Source organism: Dama dama, chromosome 30 (assembly GCF_033118175.1).
Source record: "Dama dama isolate Ldn47 chromosome 30, ASM3311817v1, whole genome shotgun sequence".
NCBI lineage: Eukaryota > Metazoa > Chordata > Mammalia > Artiodactyla > Cervidae > Dama > Dama dama.
The window spans coordinates 53,122,833-53,149,416 of record NC_083710.1 but is presented as its reverse complement, the minus strand read 5'-3'; the positions used below and the strand labels follow the sequence as shown (position 1 = coordinate 53,149,416).

Genomic DNA, 26,584 nt, shown 5'->3' with positions numbered 1-26,584 from the left:
TGGAAACATAATTCCTCTAGCCTCACCCAACTAGAATCAAAAACAACAACAGCACAAAGAAACTCAGAGTTAAGTGAAAAGCCTGGAACTACTGCCAATGATTTTCAAGTGTTGACTGAAAAACCTCAGTGTGCTTCACTGGGCCTGGGTGGGCTTAAGAGAGCACCATGAAAAGGCATTCCATTTCCTGCTGTCACTCGTCACCAAGTTTGGCTCTTAGGAGGTCTTGGTCCAGGGATCTAAAGAACAGGCAAGATCCCTGAGTTCACTACTTAACACTTCATAAGCACAAACATTCCATGGGATCCAGAAGAGAACACCCAAACATAAAAACACATCATGTCCAAAGAACAGAATGTTTCAAGAAGCACAGAAGTGATTTCTTCTGTAAATTTTCTGAAAAGTCAGCCCCTGCCACTTTAAAGAAATGAATGCTATTCAGAAAGTTTAAATAAGTTAACTTTGTTACAGTCATCTTATAATTTCCTCATAGTTTCATGCATTTCTATTGTATGTCTCTGAAGAAGGGTAATTGATGAGAAACTAGTCTAAATGTTATTTAAGTCACCTAATCACTAATTTGTTTTCCCCAGTTAACAAGGAGGTCTGGATTAAGTAACATTGGAATAATTCATCTGGTGAAAGATTAAGTGAGCATGAATCTAAAACCACCTTATTAGAAAATCCTACACACAAAATTATAATACCAAAATAGCTTCCATAAAAATAGCTATGTATATTAGAGTTGTAACGCACCACTAGCAAACCTCGACACAGACCAATTTGTTGAAAACAGGCACAAAATATGGATTAAAAAATGTGGAAAGTGGCACACAGACAAATTGCCACTGGCAAGTTTCCTTCTTTATTTCTAAATGTGAAATTCTAATTCTAAATGTGAATTCTATTCTAAATGTGAAATAATGTGAACATACTGGGTCTGCTAATTAAATAAGGTAGTTGTCTTTAAAATTTTAAGTATATCTCTTATTTTATTCAAGTTACTAATTCTGATGTAGAATAATAAACTAAAATATAGATAAAGTATCAATTTAATAAAGAAAATAACTCACTGAAATAAGAAAAGGTTAAAGCTAGGTGAAATTAAATGCTATTTTTTTAACTTTTTATTTTATACTGGAGTATAGGATAGCTCAGTTATAAAAAATGAATGAGTCTAGAGATCTGCTGGTACATTATGCCTATGGTGATGATTGAGTCACTCAGTTGTGTCCAACTCTTTGCGACCCCATGAACTGTAGCCTGCCAGATTCCTCTGTGCACGCCTATAGTTAACACTGTCATGGGGCTTCCTTGGTGGCTCAGTGGTAAAGAATCCTTCTGTCAATGCACAAGGCGCAGGTTCAATCCCTGGGTTGAGAAGATCCCCTGGAGGAGTCATGGCAACCCATTCCAGTATTCTTGCCTGGGAAATCCCATGGACAGAAGAGCCTGGTGTACTACAGTCCATGTGTTCCCAAAGGGTTGGACATGACTGAGCAACTGAACGCACATGCATGCACCGAAGCATTTAATCATCTGATCAAAGCAAGCTACTTTGAATTCAAAACCATATAAAACCTTAAGAACAAAAACTAAACCATCAATTCATTTGTGAGGGTGAAATCTAAATGCATAGACCACTAGCTGTGCCAGCCAGCAGCCTGTCAGATGGGGGGGCAGATGCAGAGGAGAGGAGGCCTCACGTGCACAGACACGGAAGCACCCCAACCTTCATAGGTCAATACACCTCCTTTCTGATGCCTTACTGTGAAATACACTAAAGCTTCAAATCACTGGACGTGTTTCAGGAGATAAGCTTACCAAAATGGTTTATGAGCCTAACAGAATCAAACATTAATCCCAACAGCTAGTTTTATTAGTAGATTTAAAATCTACCGAACATAGAATTTTATCTAAAAAATGCTTAAAATATCATGTCAAAGAGAACCTTCCAAACATGATCTCTACACACTGACTTATTCTGTCTGATAATCCTATCACAGCTCCCATTACCTTATATTTCTATTCATTACTGTCCTCTCTATTAGAATTTATGCCTAAGGTGGGCAAGACTTTGTCCTTTTAACCACAAAACTAGATCCTGAATCCCTAGAACAGTGCCATGCCCATAGTAAGAACTCAATAAATACTTGTTAAACTCATTCATTTATCCATCCATTTATTGAATCAAATTCCGTGGTGTTGAACCTGTCCTAAAACACTGATAATTTTCCAACCTTGATGAAGAGAAGTAGAAGCAGTTTGGTTATAAAACCTTGTCAAGCTGAATCAGATGTTTTGCAGACTCTGTGGGTTTGTTTTCCAATGCTGTTGTTTGGGAATAGCGTTTGCATTGGTGGGGGATAAAACAGGGAGACAAGTACATTTTGTTATGTGAATTTGCATGTGGTGTGCCTGAAACAATCTATTCTAAGGGGGTTGCAGATATTTTTGTCTGAAAGAGCTGCTTATAAGAAATGCAGAGCTTAGATTTAAAAGATATTGAATGGATAGAAAAGGGACAACTTTTGCTCATGTTGTAGGAGAATGTACAGAACAAGTGAGTGGGGTTAGTTGTGGCCAACACTGGCCCAGACTGTGACTACCACACAAACAGGGTTATTTACGATTTACCCCAAGCCCAGGACACGCAGTGATGCTCGACTGTCTAAACTGATTTGAATACACAACTGGGTCCAGAGGCCAAGCCCATGATGTTTACCTTGCGGGCATGACATTCCCACTGCCCTTACTCCAAAGTAGTTCCTAAGGCAAAAAAATCAGCCTAACATTTCTGGAAGGCCCTACAGAAAAGAGATTTTGGAATTCAAACAAAATTCCCTCTTCTCGTTGGAGTTTAAAGTAAGGAAAAAAGACCATAATTTCTGATTAAATGTATTAACAACTCCTACATTTCCATTTGGGTGCTTCACTATCACATCCAATGCAATGTGTTAAAACTTCATTTTCATCTTGTCCCCAAACTGCCTTTCTGCTAATAGCTACACAAGCTCAAAAACTGGTCCTTCTTTTTCTTTCACTCTAATCAATCCCCATCATGCCTACTTCAAATATCTACTCCTCATTTACATTTTCACTATTTTCAGCTGTTGGCATCCTTATCAAACAGCCATGTGTGCTAAGTCGCTTCAGTCATGTCTGCCTCTCTGCCACCCTAGGGACAGCAGCCTGCCAGGCTCCGCTGTCCATGGGATTCTCCAGGCAAGAATACTGGAAAGGGTTGCCAGGCCCTTCTCCATGGGATCTTCCTGACCCAGGGATAGAACCCACGTCTCCTATATCTCCTGCATGGGCAGGCGGGTTCTTTACCACTAGCGCCACCGAGGAAGCCCCCACACACCCATAACCACTGAACTACCAGGGAAGTCTCAGAAGCAGAGATTCGGAAAGATGGGGTAATGGTGTAGTATATAAAATGGACTGACAGAACTGAGGAGCTTGGAGGCCGGAAGAGATGTCAGGAAACTGTTGCAGTTCGTGGGTGTTTTGCAACAATGTCCTGACATCTCCCACAGCCTCCATGCTAATCTGTTCACAGTCAATCCACTTTACATACTACTTCATTACTCCATCTTTCTAAATCTCTGCTTCTGGGACTTCCCTGGTTGTCCAGTGGTTAAGACTCCATGATTCCAACACAGCGGGGCGTGGGTTCAATCCTTGACTGGGGAACTATTAATAGGGTCCCACATATCAAGTGGCATGCCCCAATTTTTTCAATTAAATAAATAAATCTCTCCTGACATCGTAACCTTCTGCACCAAGCTTTTGTTAATAATCCCACTAAGAGACAGTTCAAACTTTCCCAGTGGTACTCGAAGTACCACTCAAGCTAGTCCAAACTGACCTGTCATCCTGTCTCCAATCATCCAACCTAGACTAGAAATTCATGCCTCACACCCCCAACCTCTCCCCCCAATTAAGTATAGGCATCAAGAATGGAGGTCTTACTTGACTTTACTTATTCCTTTGCATCTAAAAGGCTCTCTGAAATAACAGATTAGAACTCCTCTCTGCCTTTGGATTAACAAACCTTCCTGCAGCCTTCTCCCACCTCTCTTATCTTCCAGATCCACAGTCGAGTCTTATATCTCCCCTGCTATCTTTATTAAACCCTTGCTCCAATATGCTATTACTATCATTGATTGCATAAATCCTTGTTACTCAGAGTGTGGGCTTCATTGGCATGGCCTGGGAATTTGCTAAAAATACAGAATCCCAGCCCTGTCCCAACCTAATGAATCAGAATCTGCATTTGACTCCAAGGTGTTTTATACGCACATTTGAGAAGCACCAGTTTAAAAGCACTGTAACTCAATCAAGTCTGAGTAATTTTTCATGCATATCTTCTAAAAATTACAAATTCTTCTGTATCCACAGAACTTCCTTCCTACCTACCTTCCTTCCTTCCTACCCAACCAACTTAATAGACCTTGTGTCTGACAGATACACATTAACCCATTAAAAATTCCCTTGTGTGATCATCCTCTGTCTTTCATTAGGACACATTTAGAGGTGTGTTAGTCACTAAGGTGCATCTGACTCTTTGTGACCCCATGGACTGCAGCCCATCAGGCTCCCCTGTTCATGAGATTTCCCAGGCAAGAATACTGGAGTGGGTTGCCATTTCCTTCTCCAACATTTAGAGGTAGAATTATTACAATTCTGGGTTTGAATCCTAATGAGGTTTCCTACTTGCGCTAAGGATGTGACCTCGAATGAGCCACCAAATCTCTCAGATTCCATATCTGTAAACTCAGGCAACGACTCTTGTTTATAAAGAGGTTTAAGATTATACAAGGCATTAAGCAAAGCATTCAGGTGCTATTTTCTTTCCACTCTCCTCCACTCCCTCTCTCAAAAGCAGTACCTTCCCTCCTTTTCACAGAGTCAGTAGTCTTAAAACAAGTGTTTTCTATTATTGCAGCCAACTCATTCCACTAGATATCTAGAAGGAAATGCTCCTATATTACCATATGTAAAATAGATAGCTAACTGGAATTTGCCCTATGACTCAGGGACCTCAAACCAGCCCTCACTAACAACCCAGATGGGTGGGAAGGATGTTCAAGAGGGAGGGGACATGGGTACATCTATGGCTGATTCATACTGATGTCTGGTAGATACCAGCACAATACTGTAAGGCAATCACCCTTCAAATAAAATAAATATTTTTTTAAAAAGGAAATGTATCCTTGTTTTTATTCCACTCCTATATCTCTATCTCAGGCTACTATGACTTTCATCTATCTTTGGCCCTCTAAAACATCACAATATAAAAGTTTAACAAATATTTCTTCTTATGAATGAAAGGTTTACATTCAACAACTCGCAACAAATAACTTCTAATGACTTGGTACAAGAAGTGACCCCTCCATTTGTTAGAAGTCTTAGTAAAGGAATTCTGAAAGTGTCTCTGGGCTTGAGTCATTTCTTGGACTTTGCTTTTTTGAGTCACTATCTGATCCTCCAGGAGTTTCATCTTACTGGAATTAGACTGTGCTATTTATTGTAACACTTGGTGATCTGTCTACCACCTGTTTCAAACCCTCCAATCACCACACCGATAGCATGACTTTTGGCAATGTACTCAAGTTAATTCTTCTTCTTTAATTCAGTAAGCTACGTAATATGACCATGGTTGACCTTTTTTGCTTACAGTTTGAGCTTTCAAACAGGAGTTTCAATTATCAATCACTAAGGCTTTGTATGAGATTTAATATACAATGACCTAAGCTCTAATGAAAAAATGTATATGTAAACACACACACACACACATATATACACAAACACACATATATATAAATAATTTATAAGCACTTATTCCCAGCCAAGGATGTTTGGAAGAGAGAGTCATGGCTTAGATTGGTTTTGACAAGTAAAATGAAGTATCAAAAACTGGTGAATAAATAATTTATTTAGAATAATTTCCTGCCAGTTCTATTTTAAAGATAGGTCTCATGCCACCTCTATAAAGGTCAAAGTGTGGTAGTATGATCCCGAGCAATTGAGATTAGTAAGGTTTTACAATCCACAATCTTTGACAAGAATGTTCCACTACCATGGCAAATACAATTGAACATTTATAACTATTTGTGTCCTTGGAAGGAAAGTTAGGACAAACCTAGAAAGTATACTAGAAAAGCAAAGACATTATTTTGTCAAAGCTATGGTTTTTCAAGTAGTCATGTATGGATGTGAGAGCTGGACCATAAAGAAGGCTGAGTGCCCAAGAATTGATTTTGAATTATGCTTTTGAATTATGTGATGGAGAAGACTCTTGAGAGTCCCTTGGACTGCAAGGAGATCAAACCAATCAATCCTAAAGGAAATCAACCCTGAATATTCACTGGAAGGAGACTGATGCTGAAACTCCAAAACTTTGGCCACCTGATGCAGAGAGTCAATTCACTGGAAAACACCCTGATGCTGGGAAAGATTGAGGGCAGGAGGAGAAGAGGGCAACACAAGATGAGATGGTTAGACAACATCACCGACTCAATGGACATGAGTTTGAGCAGACTTTGGAAGACAGTGAAGGACATGGAAACCTGGCATGCTGCAGTCCATGGGGTCACAAAGAGTCGGACACAACTGAGCAACTGAACAACAGCTACCTGTGTGACAGTCATAAAGCCTATAAAGGCATTTATGTGTACCTATCAATAAAATCCAGATACTCCATTATTTCTCTACTAGCCAGCGTGTAAAGACCACACATATAGCATATTTCTTCTTTTCTAAAGCACACATTCATCCACTTAACATTCCTAAATTACAGGAATTCCCTATGTATCACTGATTTTAGATTTGATGGCATATAGCAATATTATATTTATTTGAAGTCACTTAGATTACAAACTTGGGGAAATTTTTTAATTATAACATAAAGATATTTGCCATGTATCAAACGAGATAATATCAATCATACACACAAATCCATCTGGGGTATACCCCGCCTGGTTAAACAGCAACTCAATTCCAGTCCCATAACACTAGAAAGAATATCAGTAAGTTTTTAAACGCTGTTCAAGTCTGTTTAGACAATAGAGAGGAAGCAGTCCAAGCACTGTAGGCTAAGACACCCCCTGAATTTAAATCCTAGCTCTGTTATTTGTCCAGGATAAGCTAAGCAACTTACTCTTCTGACTCTTTTCATTTCATGTACCTGAAGCAAAATGGAAATAGCTGGCTAGGCTGTTACTAGGTTAGAAATAACTAATGTAAAATGCCTGACAGACAGATATCATCCTCCAGTGTGTCTAAACCTAGACCTGATGGAGGAATCTGGAAATATTCTGGATACTCTAGTAGAGTGATACTCCCACTTAGGTGATATTCATCAGTCCAAATCCATTGTTCCCTTAGAGTTGTACGCTGTAGATCATTGCAATGCTCCTTAAGACACAAAAGCAAACATTGAGACTGAATGAGGCTTTTGTCATCGTCCCCATTTATGGTTTTAAGAATGAGGTAGTAGGTCTTGCTTCTCTTCTAGCCACCCAGGATTCGGGGGTCAGACACGGTGCCTATTAAACAGCCAATGGATGCTGTTGACAGGCCACAGATACAAGGCATGCAGATGAGACCTCAATACCCCTAGGCTAAGCTTCATATACCTGCCCATCCACCACCTTCAGCCCATCAGGATGGCGCTTCTTCTAGCTACCCAGCAGCAGACAACTCTGGTTCAAGGCTTCCATCAATGGGTGTCCATCTTTAAGGGAATGTTTCCCCCATGCCTCTTTCTGATAAGCAGAATGAAAGAGAATGGAAAATATGAGAAAGGACATAGAGTTCTATTTTTAATCTGGGATTGGCGTGACAACGGACGTGCCATTGGACACCTATATTTAATCATACTGTTCCTATTTCTCCTCCAAGACAGGCGCCAAGCCCTTCTGAGGAAATGAATTCTTCACCAAAATATACGGGGTCTAGGGACCCTCATGGTCCGGTGCCTCACTCTTCAAAGCCTTTTACAAATTTTCACATATGTTCTTAGTGTGTGTGTACATATGTTCACTATCGTACACTTTTGAGATGAATACACATTATACACAAACTAAAGCTACCCACCTAGTAGAGAATTTTTCTTCTCAATATTTAGTCAAAAGAAGTCTGCTCCTGCTGCTGCTAAGTCACTTCAGTTGTGTCCAACTCTCTGTGACCCCATAGACGGTAGCCCACCAGGCTCCCCCGTCCCTGGGATTCTCCAGGCAAGAACGCTGGAGTGGGTTGCCATTTCCTTCTCCAATGCGTGAAAGTGAAGTCACTCAGTCATGTCCAACTCTTACCGACCCCATGGACTGCAGCCTACCAGGCTCCTCTGTCCATGGGATTTTCCAGGCAAGAGTACTGGAGTGGGGTGCCGTTGCCTTCTCCGCAAAAGAAGTCTAGTAACATGTCAACCAAATTGTCTACCCACCATACACAAAAATAAACTCAAAATGGATTAAAGATCTAAATGTAAGACCAGAAACTATAAAACTCCTAGAGGAGAACATAGGCAAAACACTCTCCGACATAAACCACAGCAAGATCCTCTATGACCCACCTCCCAGAATATTGGAAATAAAAGCAAAACTAAACAAATGGGACCTAATGAAACTTAAAAGCTTTTGCACTACAAAGGAAACTATAAGTAAGGTGAAAAGACAGCCCTCAGATTGGGAGAAAATAATAGCAAATGAAGAAACAGACAAAGGATTAATCTCAAAAATATACAAGCAACTCCTGAAGCTCAATTCCAGAAAAATAAATGACCCAATCAAAAAATGGGCCAAAGAACTAAACAGACATTTCTCCAAAGAAGACATACAGATGGCTAACAAACACATGAAAAGATGCTCAACATCACTCATTATTAGAGAAATGCAAATCAAAACCACAATGAGGTACCATTACACGCCAGTCAGGATGGCTGCTATCCAAAAGTCTACAAGCAATAAATGCTGGAGAGGGTGTGGAGAAAAGGGAACCCTCTTACACTGTTGGTGGGAATGCAAACTAGTACAGCCGCTATGGAGAACAGTGTGGAGATTTCTTAAAAAACTGGAAATAGAACTGCCATATGACCCAGCAATCCCACTTCTGGGCATACACACTGAGAAAACCAGATCTGAAAGAGACACGTGCACCCCAATGTTCATCGCAGCACTGTTTATAATAGCCAGGACATGGAAGCAACCTAGATGCCCATCAGCAGATGAATGGATAAGGAAGCTGTGGTACATATACACCATGGAATATTACTCAGCCATGAAAAAGAATTCATTTGAACCAGTCCTAATGAGATGGATGAAGCTGGAGCCCATTATACAGAGTGAAGTAAGCCAGAAAGATAAAGAACATTACAACATACTATCACATATATATGGAATTTAGAAAGGTGATAACAATAACCCTATATGCAGAACAGAAAAAGAGACACAGAAATACAGAACAGACTTTTGAACTTTGTGGGAGAATGTGAGGGTGGGATATTTCAAAAGAACAGCATGTATACTATCTATGGTGAAACAGATCACCAGCCCAGGTGGGATGCATGAGACAAGTGCTCCGGCCTGGTGCACTGGGAAGACCCAGAGGAATCGGGTGGAGAGGGAGGTGGGAGGGGGGATCGGGATTGGGAATACATGTAAATCCATGGCTGATTCATATCAATGTATGACAAAACCCACTGGAAAAAAAAAATAATAATAATAAAAAAAAAAAAAGAAAGAAAAAAAAAAATTGTCTACCCAGACAAAGATTCTCTTGAAGATTATTTTCATATCTCAATAAATGTAAAAAAAAGTACAGAATAAAAGCATTTCAAAGTCTAGCAGCCATCAATGTTATTATAAAGCAATGAAATGGTGAAATGCAATAACAGGGATACTTGATATTTAGAGATTTCTCCCCAAATTGCTCAAAATACACAGCACAAACCCTTGTTAAACTAACGGTGGCTGATGCAAACAGAGCTTAATTCAAAGCAGCTGCTTTACCCAGGCCACCAATATCTCCCACTTTTTCTGTTTTTAACAAGAAAAACTGGTTTACTTGAAGTATGTTCATTCAAACTATGTTTTTAATCTACTTCTCTTTGAATAGAGTATTATTATATTATCATATGCATTGCAAGTGGCAGGTGTACTTAAATTTACACAGCAGGTGTGTGCTGTTTCCTTAAAGGTTTCTCAGTAACACTTCATGGCAAATGGACAGGGAAAAAATGGAAACAGGGACACACTTTATTTTCTTGGGCTTCAAAATCACTGCGGATGGTGACTGCAGACATGAAATTAAAAGACGGTTGCTCCTTGGAAGAAAAGCTATAATAAACTTGGATGGCATATTAAAAAGCAGAGTCAGACACCACTTTGTCAGCAAAGGTCCATATAGTTAAAAGCTATGGGTTTTCCAGTAGTCATGGATAGATGTGAGAGTTGGACCACAAAGAAGGCTGAGAGCCAAAGAACTGATGCCTTTGAATTGTGGTGCTGGAGAAGACTCTTGAGAGTCCCTTGGACTGCAAGGAGATCAAGCCAATCAATCCTAAAGGAGATCAACCCTGAATATTCATTGGGAAGACTGATGCTGATGCTGAAGCTCCCATACTTTGGCCACCTGATGTTAAGACCCAACTCATTGGAAAAGACAGATTGAGAGCAGGAGGAGAATGGGTCAACAGTGAATAAGATGGTTGGATGCTATCACTGACTCAATGGACATGAGTTTGAGCAAACTCTGGGTTATAGTGAAAAACAGGGAAGCCTGGAGTGGGAAGGCAGGGAAGCCTGGTGCAGTCCATGGAGTCTCACAGTCAGACACAACTGAGCAACTGAATAACAACAGTAACAATTTTGGAACATGTTAAGTTTACTGCAAATATTTGGTCAATAGTGTCTGAAGCGATGCTATTAAGCTCTTAAGAGAAAGTGACCATCACCCTGCTTCCCAGTTCAGTAGGGATCCTCAGAAGGTGTATCTCTGAAAAATGGAAACACAGTCCATCAGTAGCCAATCCCACCTGGGATGTCTGCTCAGCATGACAAATTATACCAGGGCAATTACCCCCAAAATGTAACTACTCCATTAACCTAAACTCTTTAAAATAACCAGTAAGTGGTCAATATACAACTTTTATACCCATTCGACATTTGATAGCAACAGTCTTCATTTTAGAAAAATCAAGTTATAACATTATGTCAAAGGCTCAACATGAAAGTATACTTCCTATTTTCTTGACACAGTTCACCATGTACAACTGGAAGTAAATAGTAACCAAGGTTTAACCTCATGGGGCTTCCCTGATGGCTCAGTTGGTAAAGAATCCACCTGCAAAGCAGCAGACCCTGGTTCGATTCCTGCGTTGGGAAGATACACTGGAGAAGGGATAGGCTACCCATTCCAGTATTCTGACCTGCAGAATTTCATGAACAGAGGAGCCTGGCAGGCTACAGTCCATGGGGCGGCCAAGAGTCGGACACGACTAAGCGACTTTCACTTCACTTCTCTTCATGACCTCACAAACAGTGGCTATTGCTATTTATGACTTTTTTGTGCCCAGGGTTAAAACTATAAATATTTTAGATAATATAATCAAGACCGTTAGCTATTAGTACAGTAACCTTTCGATGGACAGATGGGAGAGGCCCAAAAGGAGTGACCAAGATTTCTGAGTGAAAACATGATTGCAGTGTGCATTTGAGTTCTGTAGACAGTATAAACACCTATTTTCCCCCTAAAAATTTCATAAGCCCGACAAAAGCCTTTTAGAGAATAGCATCTGATCTTGCCTATCCAAAGGATAACCACCTCTCCTCTCCCAATGACCAAAACAATAAGAATTTTCACAGGAAAAAAGGAAAAATGGGATGAAAAAATTAAACTAGTAAATAAAGTAAAATTCTGGACTTGGATTTGTGTGGTAGACAGCTTGTGGTTTTATCATTTTTTTTGCTTAAATATGAAAACACAAACTTTTTAAGAAAAATCCAAATCAAACTAAAACATTTTAATATTTCAAAATATACACAGAAAAATTTTTGAAGTCTCAGAAAGTTAATAAAATTATGTTGATTCCATATAAATGGAGCAAAAGTAAATAACTTAGATACACTGTTCTCTGGTTTCCAGCTATGCTATTCCAACAAGACAGACTGTAAAAAGTTGATTAAACATAAATGTCAGAAAAACATCTGTTTTAATATCTACTAATTGAAAGAAGAGATTAAGTCTATAAAGGCCAAAACTCTCATTAAATAAAATAAAAAACCTACAGCTAGTCATCACAATTAAAGTACCTGAAGACCAGATTTTTCCCTCTATGTTCTTTTACAAGGCACACATATCTTCATGGGACCAAGAATCTGAATTATGAAAATGACCACAATTGATAATTCAATACCATTTACTGAATACTACTATGTGTGAAGCATTATATACTTTACATACATGATTTATGAAAATCGCCACAGTGTCCTTGTGGGACAGGGCTATTCCCCAAACAGTATTATTTGGTAAGCTCCAGGAGATCAGCAATTTCATTCGTCTTGTTCACTAAGAACCAAAGTGATCACAGGGAGGAAAAGTAACCCGTCTAAGGTCATTCAGCCACCAGGTGACTAAATGTGCTGTGTGCTTAGTCGCTCAGTCGTGTCTGACTCTTTGTGACCCTAGGGACTGCAGCCCGCCAGGCTCCTCTGTCCATGGGATTCTCCAGGCAAGGATACTGGAGTGGGTTGCCATGCCCTCCTCCAGGGGATCTTCCAGACCCAGGGATCAAACCCAGGTCTCCCGCATTGCAGGTGGATTCTTTACCATCTGAGTCACCAGGGGAACCCTGGTGACTGAACGGGATGGGATTAAAACCATGGCAGGCACCTAAATTCCTGCTTTTGTCTAAGATGATTATTCATGAGAACTGATGCGCATCAACTGAACTTCTGTTCCATCCTGGGTGAGAAAGAAACTCAGCCTGGGGTATATTAGAAACAATCCAAATGAGCCGCCAAGAAATCTTCCTGTTTCTGTGTGCTCCTATTCTTCAGATGGCTTTTATTATGCCAGAGCCAAAGGTAATTTGTGACGTTTTCTCACATTGGCTTTGATGTTAAATGCTAGGCAAAGGTAAGAGGTACCAAGGCAGATAGTTTGACTTCGGAAGAAATAAGGCTTATTGCAAACTTGGTGGTAAAGCTCCTCATTAAAGTAACTTCAATGATGTCTCGTAAGTTACCTCGACTATTGATTTCTGCTTTTAAAAATTTCTGTTCCTTATAGAAGTTCCCTTGAACGTCTATAAGATATTAAAACTACCTATGTAATCACTATATTTTTCTATCAAGTCTTAACCATGCATTTAAAGGGGTGATGATATGAAAACATTAAAATGTTTCTAAACCTTCATATAAATATAAGCATGGAACATCTCTCAAATGTCAGATAAAATAATATTAGTATTTATCATTTGACATCAACATAAGAACTAAAATTCCACCAAATACTTTGGAAAGCACATGGTCCAAATTCCCAATTAGTTTTACTCACACAACTGAGAGGAAACACATATTGTTCTTTTAAACTATATAAGTTTGAAATTATGTGGTAATATTCTGGAATGATAAATAAAAAGCAATTCATCTCAAAAGTTTAGTGACTGCTTTGCCAGATCTGCTTTGCAATTTTGAAAGATGAGGAAAACTTAGCTAAGAAAAATTCAGTTCTCGTCATCAAAGCCTGGTTTTAAGATTTCCAGGATATCTTCATAATTAAAACCTGATTCTCAAATAAGCATTAAGCATTCAAATAAGAACCTGAAGGAACTAAGGAGATTAAAGGGAGTAGGTAATGCATCATCTCTGCCCTCAAATAGTCTCAAGTCTGGAGAAAACTAGATCTAGGTAAAAACAGAAAATACTTTGAAAGCCCAGATGAGAGATCACGTCACCTTCAATGAGACGTGTTTCTTGATTAAAAAGTGGAAATAACTATTCATCTCTATAGTTTCAGGGAGCCCTGTGCATTCAACACAATGTATTCTAACTGAACTCATGAGGACATTTCCTCGCTTATAATATGAACCCCTCTAAGGGCATGTCTCCACTTTATTTATGTCTGTATAAGTACCAGCCAGGCTTCCCAGGTGACTCAGTGGGTAAAGAATCCACTGCAATGTAGGATATGTAGGAGATGCAGGTTCGATCCCTGGGTGGGAAGATTCCCTGGAGGAAGGCATGGTAACCTGCTCCAATATTCTTGCCTAGAGACTCCCATGGACAGAAGAGCCTGGCGGGTTACAGCCCATGGGGTCACACAGACTCAGACAGGACTGAGCAACTGAGCATGCACACAGGTACCGGCCACAGAGAAGATACGGCATCAGTGCATGTTGTAGGACTGGCAAGTGAATGAAACCAAAATTTCCCCTTACTGGATTAACTGCTACATTCTCCTCTGTAGCTCCAGAAACAGTGTAAGCACATGTACCTTACACGCACATGCTTCATTCCAATAATCAGTTAAATCAGACCAGATTATGGCATGAAAACTTGGGGAAACATGTGCTTAACATCTCTAGTGATCGGTGAAGCTCTCATTTTCAAAAATGACTAACAGGACTACAGATATTACAGTGCATGTATCTGTAAACATTAATTCAATACAGGCAGTCCTACAGATAATTAGGTGAAAGAAGAATCTCTTCAACAAAAATATATCTTTGGTCTAACCCTTTGGAGGACCAGGTTATAAAACAAATGTGATCTGATTGCAGAAGCAAATTTAATTGACCATCCTCCCATGAACTGACTCAAGACAACTGCTAATCAAGATGAGCTACCAAGTGAGATTCTTTGGAGCCATGAATTCAGGATGGGTTACTTTTGAAGATAAAGATCCTAGCCATAAAATTCTACAACATGAAGTCTCACACAGCAAGCCAAGACAGAATCAAGCTCCATGGCTTCCTGGATTTGAGGGAGTGAGGAGCTGAGGGAGGAGAGTTGAAATCCAGAAGACATGTTGATCTATCAAAGGAATATATTAAGAACTAGAAATGGAGAGAAACAAATATCAGATAAAACTTCAGTTATTCTACAGTTTGCCCCTGCAACTCATATCCCAGCACCATCTTTGTGGCTAAGCAGAATCTTAGATAGTCAAACTTTGCAACTGAAGGTCATTTGAAAATGTGACTATATATTTTTGCTGCTAGCCTTAAATAGGACCTTGGCAATCCAAAAGAATCAATGCCCCCCTTTCAGAAACTACCTAGCACCAGAGAATGAATGGGATAGAGATGTGTGCACTGCAATAAACTTCCTTTCTGTTTTATTCTAACTACTTGGTAGGAATAGAGGGAACATTTTTAAATAGTGACATGAACTGACAGGTGGAAGTCTCCATGCTCAAGTTACAGATCCAAGTTTGGATACCATTAAGGTCGTTTTTTTCCTTTTTGTTTTTTTTTTTTTTTTAATAGATTAAGACATTGAGAAACTCATTTGAAAGACACAGCCCCAAAAAAGTAGTAAAACCAGGTTTAAATCAGAAAAAGATGAAAATTTTACAATTCAAAGTAGGTATATTTTTACTTACATGAATAAAAACTTTAAATAAATACACATACACATTCATCTCAAGTCCAATTTGGCAGACTGTAAAAGAGAGACATCTGGGAACTTGATTCCTAAGACATGACTTTACAGTATTGCTGCAAAATCAAGCACCCTTTTGAAGCTTTAGAGAACAGTTAAATCCCTAAAATATCATTCTGAGCCTCCTTTATTTTCACAAGGGAAATATGCTAACACTAATCTTGCTTCCAGCTACTGTTCCTTTGGCAACTAGCACGTGTAAAAATAACAGATTCTTGATTTCTCCACCCTCCACTTGATAAACAGGTCTTTAAACAAAAAAACTCAGTAACATTTCAAGTCACATTTTAGACCTAACATATCAATGTCCTAAATAAGAGTGTGTACTAAAATATACTTTTTTTTTTTGCATGACTAAAATATTATGTTCCAAAGCATTGCCATCTTCTAACTGTATTATGAACAGAATGTATCTAAGGAAGTGTGAAAAACTGGATTGGAATGGTAAGGGGGCGGAAAGAAAAAAAAAATGTTTATAATCTGTTCCAATTCTCAGTTTAAAAAAATTCAATATAGAATTTGGTTAGACCAATGGTTTAAGTACAGGAGTTAGTTTGAGTTGAATTGCTAGGCACAAAATTCAAACCTTTAATGTTCAGCCCTACCTTTCTGCCAGCTTCAGTTCCTACAATCTAGGACGTCGGGGCTACTGTGTTGAGGTGCTTCCCACAACGAGTGATCGCTCTTCGGCTCTTAATGTCCAGATGCTACCGTATAGACCGGGACATCTGCTGTAGGCGCTCTCCAGTGTGGGTAGCATGCCTCCCGTCACTGTGCTTGCCCTCCTATAGGACTTTTATAGAAATTGTGCAGAGACGGCTCTGTCGGAGTCACACCCTCTCTTCTCTGCAGATTATGTGTGTTTCTAAGTTCAGTATGGATAGCTTGGAAATGGTTAATAATACAACGCAGTTAATCATTGGTGGAGAAGCTACATTTCACGGCCTCACTACACATCTCAGCTAGGATAGGTTCAACCTCCATCTACCATCATGGAGGCTAAGTCATCAGTTTGCCTACTATACTTTTGGGAAGAAAAAGAAGTGAAGACAGACCCTATCCATCCAAGTCAGTAACTTCAAAATTTAAAGTATCAACTGACTTTTGCATATATGTTGTCCCAAAATAAGTGGAGTAATTCCAACATATTTGGAAAATTTAAACTATTACTTCCTTTGAATAAGATAATTCAATTAGAAGATTGATGAGTATGATTAAAGAAATATAGAGAGTACCCTAGCTTGTTTGACTAGTGAGAATTATTACAAATTAAACAGTAAATCTCAAATTATGGGAAAACAAGATTTGTAATTAGGTTCAGATTATTGAAGTGAAGTTATTTAACAGCAATGAGTCTTTAAATTAATTGCTTCTGTTCCTGCCACTCATTCTTACAACACACAACTCTCCCAGGCTCTGTACATCATCTATGCTGTTAATCACTATTGTCCACTAACAACAAAAAAAAGAAACCTCACCCTTGCCAACATGTAGGTATGAACTGTCCTTTCCTATCTGCCCTCAGTATGTCCTGGAAACATGTATCTTAGATTATACTTGCAGCAAGACCAACAACAGGTCTGTGAACTGTGAATACAGTATCTTAGGGGTTGAATTTTGATAGAGCATTTAAAATAATAAACAGTTTGCCACATTTTTGTTAATTTTAATGTATGCAGAAGAGCAAGCTAATGTCCAAGTACTGCATGATCCAATTACAACAAAACTTTCCTTTAAATAAACAAACATACTAACACAGAAATATGTGTCATTATATTCATAAGTAAAGTAATATTTCAGCTGAGTTGAAATAAAGTTTATCCTTCCTGCTGCACAATTACCTTGCTGGCAGAGTGGAAATCTACAAATTCTAATTCAGGGCCTCTCAACCTCAGGACTACTGATATTTGGGATCAGAAATTCTTTGTTATGGGGGTGGTCTTGTTAACTAAAGGGTTTTTAGCAGCATCTCTGACCCCTTCAATGGCAGCAGCACCCCCTTCATAGCTGTAACAACCAGAAGTATCCCCTGTGCTAAGCCTAGCTGCTCAGTCGTGTCTGACTCTTTCTGACTTTATGGGCTGTAGCCTGCCAGGCTCCTCTGTCCATGGGATTCTCCAGACAAAAACACTCAAGTGGGTTGCCCTGCACCCCTCCAGGGGATCTTCCCAACCCTGGGATCGAACCCAGGTCTCCCGCATTGCAGGCGGCTTCTTTACCATCTGAGCCATCAGGGAAGTCCAAACATCATCAAACGTCCCCTGGGGAGCAAAAATGCCCCCAGTGGAGCACCACTGGTCTGACCAACACGAAGTCCTTTAACCTACAGTCAGTATAGGACAAGATTTTTGACCTACAGAAGCTGCCACGTTACATAAGAACTGAAACTAAAGAGAAACGCATTAATTACTAATTTGTAAGGAATTTTTTGCTTTCCTTCAAACCTGCTTCCTTTTATACAAATGCTATCTCAGGGCACAGGAGCTCTGACCAACAGGTTTAGATGAGCCATTCGCCCTCTTCCTCACGTCTCCACCCTTCGCTTCCTTTGCAGCAGCCCCGCGGCTGACCCTCGTGCTCTTGGGTCCAACAACACGGCACGATCAGGGCGATGCTCTCGGTTTAGTGCCGAGGTCCTCACACAGGCCTTCTCCCTAGGACTCCTTGGACACCTCTTGCTTTTATGGACGTGCGGTTGCCACTGAAACAAGTTGTGCTGCATACTTCCTACTACGGCTGTAACTTTGTGACCTCTCGGTTTCAGCTTGTCAGTAATTTAATTTCACTGAAGGCCGAGCCCAGATACTGATTTTGCCTTAATACTTTAGAGGTGGCGTCTCATGAGACAGGCTGCAGGCAAGTCTTGCTCAGGGCACTTTTGAAATTAGAAGCCAACAAACATGTTTGACTTAGTCCCGCAGTCTACTTGAACACTGGCTACAGAGGTTCAAAACAGTATGATTTTGAGAGGGAGAGACATTTCTTCTTCATGGACAGCAACAACTGAAGAAAAACACTTTCAGAATCAAAAATGTCTTTGCCCATCTGATAGGTGTTATGACAGAATGGCGATTAGGAAAAATAAATTCATCTATATAGCTATTCTTCACGGAAATTAAACATGACCTCAAATACTGCAGACGTAAACCTGCCAGTTTGACGATGAAACTCAGGATCTCTCCACAGTCTTCCAGTCAGTCAGAAACGCTGACAGACTCTTCGCTGCCTTGTACATTATCACTGCTGTGCCGTTTAGAAAGGCTTAATCAACAGAACTAGAAGCACACAGATGCAAAATGGCTTGTTCATTTAAAAAATATATGGCTGCTTTTAAAAGATTAATCCTACCGGGAATTTTAGCTTATATTGCTAAGAGACAATATATACTAGGGAAAAAATTGGCCATATTTAAGATTTTACAGACAGTTTTTTAATAACTTTAAAGTGCTCACAACAGGGCTACTAACCCTTCAAACTCAGTCTCTGAATTGGTAAAAGCTAATTTTTCCATTTCTATGATTTCTATAGATAGAATAAAGGTGTTTGTTTTTCCCCTTGGAAAAAATGCTAATGAGGTTTAAGAGCCACGATAAGGAGGAAGTCATTATTAGAGAATTAAATCATTTTCCTGTCCCATTTATCTAGTAACACAAGCTTATTCTGATTCACTGAAAGCAAATTTAGATTTATAAGAAAAAAATCTTACAAGAGTTTAACACCAGATTTCCTGAAACCACATACTCACACATAAACAGCATTTTCCATCTAAAACACAACACAAACACCCGCACACGTTTTCACATACACCCCCACTTTCACTTTCTCATCCATACTATTAAAAGAGTGAAAAAAAAAAAAAAAAACCAGTTCATTTTTAGAAATCAGGCACAAATGACAAAAGTCATTAGTGTTGCATGTTGGTCCCAGGCACTGCTGCTTTCCAAATATTGTCTCTTTTCTCACTATCCCCCTCTCATTTTTATGTTAGCAATTATGTCTTAATTTCAAATAATTATTTTCACTCTGTAAGCTAGACTATAACCTCTCCATTTTCTTTATACATATAATAAGCCTCCTCACCATTAGCAACCAAACACAACCATGTTGGACAGGCATTAAAATATAAACCACCATTTCAGTTAATATGAGATTTAAAATAATAACATATCATGGTCTCAATTACAGAACAGCTTCACACTCACAAAGCTATTTCTTAAATAGTCTGTTTTGGAATACAAACAGAAGAAGACAAGGAGATGATTTTCCAGTAAGCAGAACTCTCAGAAATTATTCACACCAGCTACAAGCCCTAAGTTTAAAGGAAAAAAAAAAAAAAAAACATATAACAAACCAGTGAAACTTACTTGACAGTGACTCGATTTGATAAATCCTGTAGATCCCCAGGATGGAAAAGCTGGGCTTCTTTCAATCCAATCTGTTCACAAGCTTTCAAAAAAACGTTTATATTATCCTGTGAAAAGAAGTGGAAAGTGACTGCTTAGCTGAGCTCTCTCTCAGACAAAGGTTACCAATTTTTATGATATAACTTCCCAGCGTCAAAGTCCAATTACAGCTGGCAAAAAAAAAAAAAAAAAAAAAAAAGGAGGAAGAAAGACCAATGCATTCACGTATTTAAAAAAAAAAAAAATACTAATCTGTGGGCATGTACAGCCTTTCAGTTTTCCAGAGCATAAACGGCAGCGTGCTCTGATGCCAGGCATATGCCGTTCCTGTGATCTTTGTGACTGGCACGTTAAACATTACCTGGGAGAGGACAAGTGCCTGGCCACTGGGCAGTAATCTACACTTTGATGTCAGGTTGCTCTGCAAACAAACGCCCTCTTCCCAGCTTTGCAAGACAAGCTTCACCTCTCCTCTTTAAAAATAACTCCAGCTACTGACATTCACCCACCCAGAAACTGTTGGCAGGGAGGAAGGGAGAGGAGGAACATTCTGTTTCTATGATTACAAATTACAGAACGACTGTGGAATACCACACCTGGAATCTGGGTTTGGTTGCTGAGCCGGCTCTTGACAGACAGGGAAACCGCACTCTAGGACCCGGGAGAAGCCCAGTGTTCATTGGCTGAGACGCAGGGTGGGGGTGTGGCCCCGCCTCACGCCCTGCACCTGCCTCCGGAGTTGCCTCCACAACCTGAAAATCTCGGTGGCCCTCCTATCTAATTTCAAAACTCACATCCTCCATTCACAGACCCAGGCTTCTCGTTCACGTCAACGGCCGCACCCACACTAACAGGGACACGCGCTGGTCGAGCAGAACTGGCTGGAGCTTCTGTCTGTACTCTGCGTCGAGAAAGAAAACCCTTGATGGGGTTGAACTTGGGCTGCGGCCATGGGACTCTCCACCTAGGATTTGTTAGGCTCTCGGGCAGCAAGAGATTGGCCTCCTGAGAGCTCGCTGCCCTCCCTGACAGGTGGTTAGGAGAGACCTGGAAGGGAGGCAGCTCCCACGAGGAGCTGCCAGGTGGAGACAGGCAGTTACTCTTTCCCATGTTGGGAAGGCAGGCCAGGATGGCAGAGGAGGGGGGATCAGAGACAGGGAATTGGAGGACAGCGAAGATGCTAAATTCAATAGCTCGGATTCTTGAAGAGTGAGGGGATTTAGGGAAAGGGGAACAAACATATGGCAGAGGAAAGCAGTGCTGTTAGGGAACTCAGGGACAATATTTAAAAAAAAAAAAAAAAACCTGTTTGTAATGGCAGGAAATTATTCTAGTGTATTATCAGTAAAAGGCAGCATGAATGACTTAGCTGAAGGTGGCAATCCATGATTCATTTTAAATAAGAGGTCAAAGATTAAAGGAACTTAATTCAAAAGTTGAACAGCTCAATGGAAGGCATTCAATCTGACTTTGGCAGGGGTCGGGGGCGGGAGGGGGCCGGGGTGTTAATAGTAATGTATTGGCAACATACCAAGCGGGCAAAAGTGATTATTATGTTATGTTCACATAACTTTTAAAACCTATACAACCTAATTACCAAACAATTCAAATTAATGGTTCTAAAACTGATCTTCAGAGAAGCAGACAAGAACAAATGATTTGGGGGCGGGGGGGTGTTAGTTGCTCAGTCGTGTCTGACTCTTTGTGACCCTACAAACTGTAGCCTGCCAGGTTCCTCTATCCATGGAATTCCCCAGACAAGAATAGTGGGGAGTCAGTCCCTTCTCCAGGGGAGCGTCCCAACCCAGGAATCGAACCCAGCTCTCCTGCATTGCAGGCAGATTCTTCACCATCTGAGGCACACAGGGAAGCCCCTACAGAAGTAAATCTCACTTCAAAAAGGAAAAATAATCCATTTGGAGTCTTCCCACAAATTCAATTTGCTTCTGAATGTTATTTTTAAAAAAAGTTAAATTGGAAGTAAATGCATTGAGCTGACAGCCAAACCAATTCTTCACATATTTTATAAAAATATAATAGCATTCATCCAGTTGACAAATATGTACAGAATGATAAAAACAGATAAAGCCACACACATCTCAAAACCCCATCCAAGTATTTAGAAATAAACCACTTAAAAACAAAAGGGACTATATTTCACTGGAGACAAAGAAAAAACACAAAATAAACATGACCAAATTCTAAGTAAAGCCTTTACATTAAAAAGCAGAACGTTTTAAACAGCTCAATGATGCTCAAGTTTTTTAAAAAAAATTTTATGAACAAAGTCTCAAATGGCCTATGCAGCAGGAACAGGTTGTACGAAGATCAGAATTGTAACCTAAATCGTGCTTGCTGGACTTGAGCCCACTGGTAATTTAGTTTGTGTAATTTCAAAGGACCTAGGCAGAGAGTTGCCTAAGGGGAGAGACAAAATTATTAAATAAAATTTTCATGTTTGTTGAAACATCAAGAAGCCACACCCAGCTCAACATATTAAAAGAGAAGGATTTAGTCATTATTTAGTGGAATCATTTTCCCTTGAAACTAGTAAAGGTAAATGAAAGTTAAAACAAAGGGCAAGCCTAAAACGAATCTTATCTCATTGAACTGGTAGCCAGCACAACAAGTTAGCTCTGCCACTCACCAACTGTGTGGCTTCCGGAAACGTTAGTCAATCTTTCTGGCCCCATTCACTTCATCTGTGAAATGAGTGAGTTGTGGGTCTGTAACCCAGTACACCAAGGGCTTTCCAGGTGGCTCAGTGGTAAAAAATCTTCCTGCCACTGCAGGAGATGTAGGAGAGATGAGTTTGATCCCTGGGTTAGGACGATCCCCTGAAGAATCGAATGGCAACCCACTCCAGTATTCTTGCCTGGTAAACCTCATGGACAGAGAAGCCTGGTGGGCCACAGTTCATGGGGTCACAAAGACAGACATGACTGAACCACTGAGCATGCATCCAACCCATTACCAAGGAAAACACCTCTCTTACAGGGGGAGGGAAGCCCACCTCTCCCCAGCCAAATCGTGCAGGCAAATACCTCACAGCCTAACTTGCATAAAAATCTCAAATCAAAAGCCTGAACTAAATAACTGCAATTCCTACCCTATGAGGACCCAAAGTAGCTTCACAAAAAACAGAAACAAATAAATGATCCCTGAAAATCTGCAATAGCTCCCCTTAGTTTAAAATTTTTCTATGACATGAATAAAACCAGACAGTATATAAACAGAAAAGGTTATTTTTCTGAAGATGTTCGTATGCTCTGCAATCCCTTTTCCACCCCCTTAGTCTTGAATCAATGATAACAGCAATCATAACAGATGTCGGGTGAAGGGAATCCAGGCAAATGAGAGATTAATGAATTAGGAATGGTACTCACTAACAACTGAGGCAGGAGGCACACTCAGTCACTTCAGTTGTGTCTGACTCTTTGCAAGCTATGGACTGCAGCCCAATAGGCTCCTCTGTCCGTGAGATTCTCCAAGCAAGAATACTGGAGTGGGTTGCCCTGTCCTCCTGCAGGGGATCTTCCCGACCCAGGAATCAAACCCATATCTCCTGCATCTCCTGCATCACAGGCAGGTTCCTAACCCACTGAGCCACCTGGGAAGCCTGAGACAGGCAAGATGACGAAGCTACAAAAATTTACCAAGATTCCTAGGTTTCTATGGGTCCACTGTAATACCTCTATTGGTTATCTACTGCTTCACAGCAGATTATCCTAAAATTTAGCAGCTTAAAACCACAGACATTTATGATTTCACAGTTTCTGAAGGTCAGGAATTTGGGGGTGGCTTAAGTTGCTTCCCTGATGGCTCAAAAGGTAAAGAACCCACCTGCCAATGCAGGAGACACAAGAGACATGGGTTCCATCCCTGGCTTGGAAAGATCCCCTGGAGGAGGGCATGGCAACCCACTTCAGTATTCTTGCCCGGAGAATCCCAGCAAGGACAGAGGAGCCTGGTGGGCTACAGTCCATGGGGTCAGAAAGAGTCGACGTGACTGAGCAACTAACACTACATTGCACGGTTCTGACTTGGAGGTCAGCTGGGGCTACAAACAACTGAACACCTTCTGGGGCTTGAAGGAGCCACTTCCAAGGTGGTAAGTCAAGGCTGGCTGTTGGCAGGGAGCCTCAGCTCTTAACCAAATGGAAAGCTCCACAGAGCTGCTTGACTGAGTGATCCCAGAGAAAGCAAGATGGAAGCTGCAGGTTTTCATGATCGAACTTCTTATCCTTCAGAGCAGGTTACATCAGTTCAATTCAGTTGCTCAGTCGTTTCCGACTCTTTGCGACCCCATGGACTACAACACACCAGGCTTCCCTGTCCATTACCAACTCCTGCAGCTTGCTCAAACATATGTCCATCAAGTCAGTGATGCTATCCAACCATCTCATCCTTGTCGTCCCCATCTCTTCCTGCCTTCAGTCTCTCCCAGCATCGGGATCTTTTCCAATGAGTCAGTTCTTTGCGTTGGGTGGCCAAAGTATTGGAGTTTCAGCTTCAGCATCAGTCCTTCCAATGAATATTCAGGACTGATTTCCTTTAGGATGGACTGGTTGGATCTCCTTGCAGTCCAAGGGACTCTCAAGAGTCTTCTCCAACACTACAGTTCAAAAGCATCAATTCTTCAGTGCTCAGCTTTCTTTATGGTCCAACTCTCACATCTATACATGACCACTGGAAAAACCATAGCTTAGACTAGATAGACCTTTGTCAGCAAAGTAATGTCTCTGCTTTTTAATATGCTGTCTAGGTTAACAAGCCAGCCCTATTCAAGGTAGGAAGAACTATACAAGGACATCAATAGCAGGTGGTGAGAATCACCAGAGACCGTCTTGTGGATTTGATAACATAGCTCATGTTCTGGCCCCAAGATTCAAGTTCCTCTCACATGCAAATACACCAACTCCCTCTCAAGGACCTAAAAATTCTCATCCTTTGATAAGGTGACCTCAGAGTCCAGAATCTCATCATACAAATCAGATCCAGGTATGAAGGAGGCTCCTCAGGTGTGGTTCCTTCAAAACAGCCCTTGAATACAGTTCTCTCAACTTGAATGCCAGGAAACTAAAGCAACAGTTACTGCCCCACACACCCAACACACAATGGTGGGACAGGTGTAGGATAACCAGTAAGCTCTCTAGTTCAATGTGTGCCAAAATGAAAGGCACATGGATCCACAGAAATTCTGAAATCCTGCAAAGCATAGGTTGGCAGTCCTTCCTTAGAATTCAAGGCCATGGAATATTTCCTTCATGGTTTTTTTGCTTCACTCTCTGGACACTTGGTTCCACCTTAAAAATTATCTTTCCCTTTCCTTGCAAAGTAGCTTATGTTTGCCAGATAGAACTTTCTCAGTCTGCTCCCTGACTGTAGAAGTTTGGGGGACCAAAGGTCCCTGTATTTTGTAGCCCTTTGTCCCCTTCTAAGTTTGTAAAGTTCCTGCAAATACAATTCCGTCAAAAATACTATATGTCTTCTGTGAATCTTATTGGACTTCGCTCCATTAGTCAAAAGCGCACAACCACAAATCCTTACAAGACAAGCCCTTTTCTACCTTGGTCTGTTGAGATGACTAAGGGACACCACCCCTTAAGCTTCTTAGAAGTCCTGCTGCTAGACTGGACAGATTTCCAAGGCTTCATGTAGGATCTTCCTAAGATCTTAAAGGATTTAACAGCCACACTCTCTCTCGGCTTCACTTTAGATTACCTTATTTTCCCACCAGTTTTCTGAATTTGATCTTTGCTGAAATTCATTTCCTAATTTTTTCTGAAAAAAAAAAAAAATCATGATTTATAACATAAAGAGCCTGATAATTCTCAAAACCAGCAATTCCTGTGGCCACTCATGTTTACCATTCTGCTCTCACTTTCTCTCTCACATTTTACTATAATCAGGAAGAGAAGGCCTTAGAAAGATAAACTGTTTTAAAGATGGTGAGTTTGAGATATCCATATCAAGACTCCCAGCTAATAATAAATTGGGTTTGGAGGTCATGGGAAGTTTTGAGCTTAAAACATGGCTTGGGGAAATCAAGCACACATTAGTAGTAGCTGAAATTAAGGATATGAATGAGCCATCTTAGGAAAAGCAAAGCAAATGAAGGATTCACAGTCAGACACCAATATTTTTAAAACAGTTTAAAAAAAGGAAAAGAAAAATAGCAATCAGAGAAATCAGAGGAAAAGTAGAAATAAACAGCATCACGGAAAAGAAGGGAAGAAAGGACTTCCCTAGCCATCCAGTGGTTAAAATTCTGTGCTTCCACTGCAAGGGGCATGGGTTCAATCCTTGGTCAGGGAACTAAGACCCCACATGCAGTGCAGCCAGAAAAAAGAAAGAAAGAGAGAGTTTCAAGATGAAAGAGTCATATAGTCATATGGGGCTACGAATAGTTTCAACAAGGCAAGAATGAAACTATCCAAAGACTCTGACCATCAAATGAAGAATCCTCAGTCAACATAAACTCCAGGAGTTTAAGGAGTAAATAAGTGA

The 26,584-nt window shown here is 40.3% G+C and overlaps 1 protein-coding gene and 1 long non-coding RNA gene across 8 annotated transcripts in view; both read right to left on the bottom strand.

The window, feature by feature from the left end:
• The window catches only part of LMO7 (LIM domain 7), a 212,263-nt gene that overhangs the window by 82,127 nt on the left and 103,552 nt on the right, over positions 1-26,584 (bottom strand). For all 6 annotated transcript variants that reach the window (XM_061133687.1, XM_061133683.1, XM_061133686.1 and 3 more), the window contains exon 4: positions 20,036-20,142. In XM_061133687.1, the coding sequence (XP_060989670.1) occupies positions 20,036-20,142 (107 nt within the window). The remainder of the gene's footprint in view (positions 1-20,035; positions 20,143-26,584) is intronic.
• LOC133049576 (uncharacterized) lies at positions 1,137-20,023 on the bottom strand. 2 transcript variants are annotated; one of them, XR_009691398.1, is made up of 3 exons: positions 16,277-20,023; positions 7,644-7,772; positions 1,137-7,422 (listed from the first exon to the last, which is right to left on the bottom strand). It is a non-coding gene; the product is annotated as an uncharacterized LOC133049576 (long non-coding RNA). The 2 variants fall into 2 exon arrangements; XR_009691397.1 differs by lacking the exons at positions 1,137-7,422; positions 7,644-7,772 and adding an exon at positions 9,759-13,133 and having other exon boundaries at positions 16,277-16,555; positions 17,150-20,021.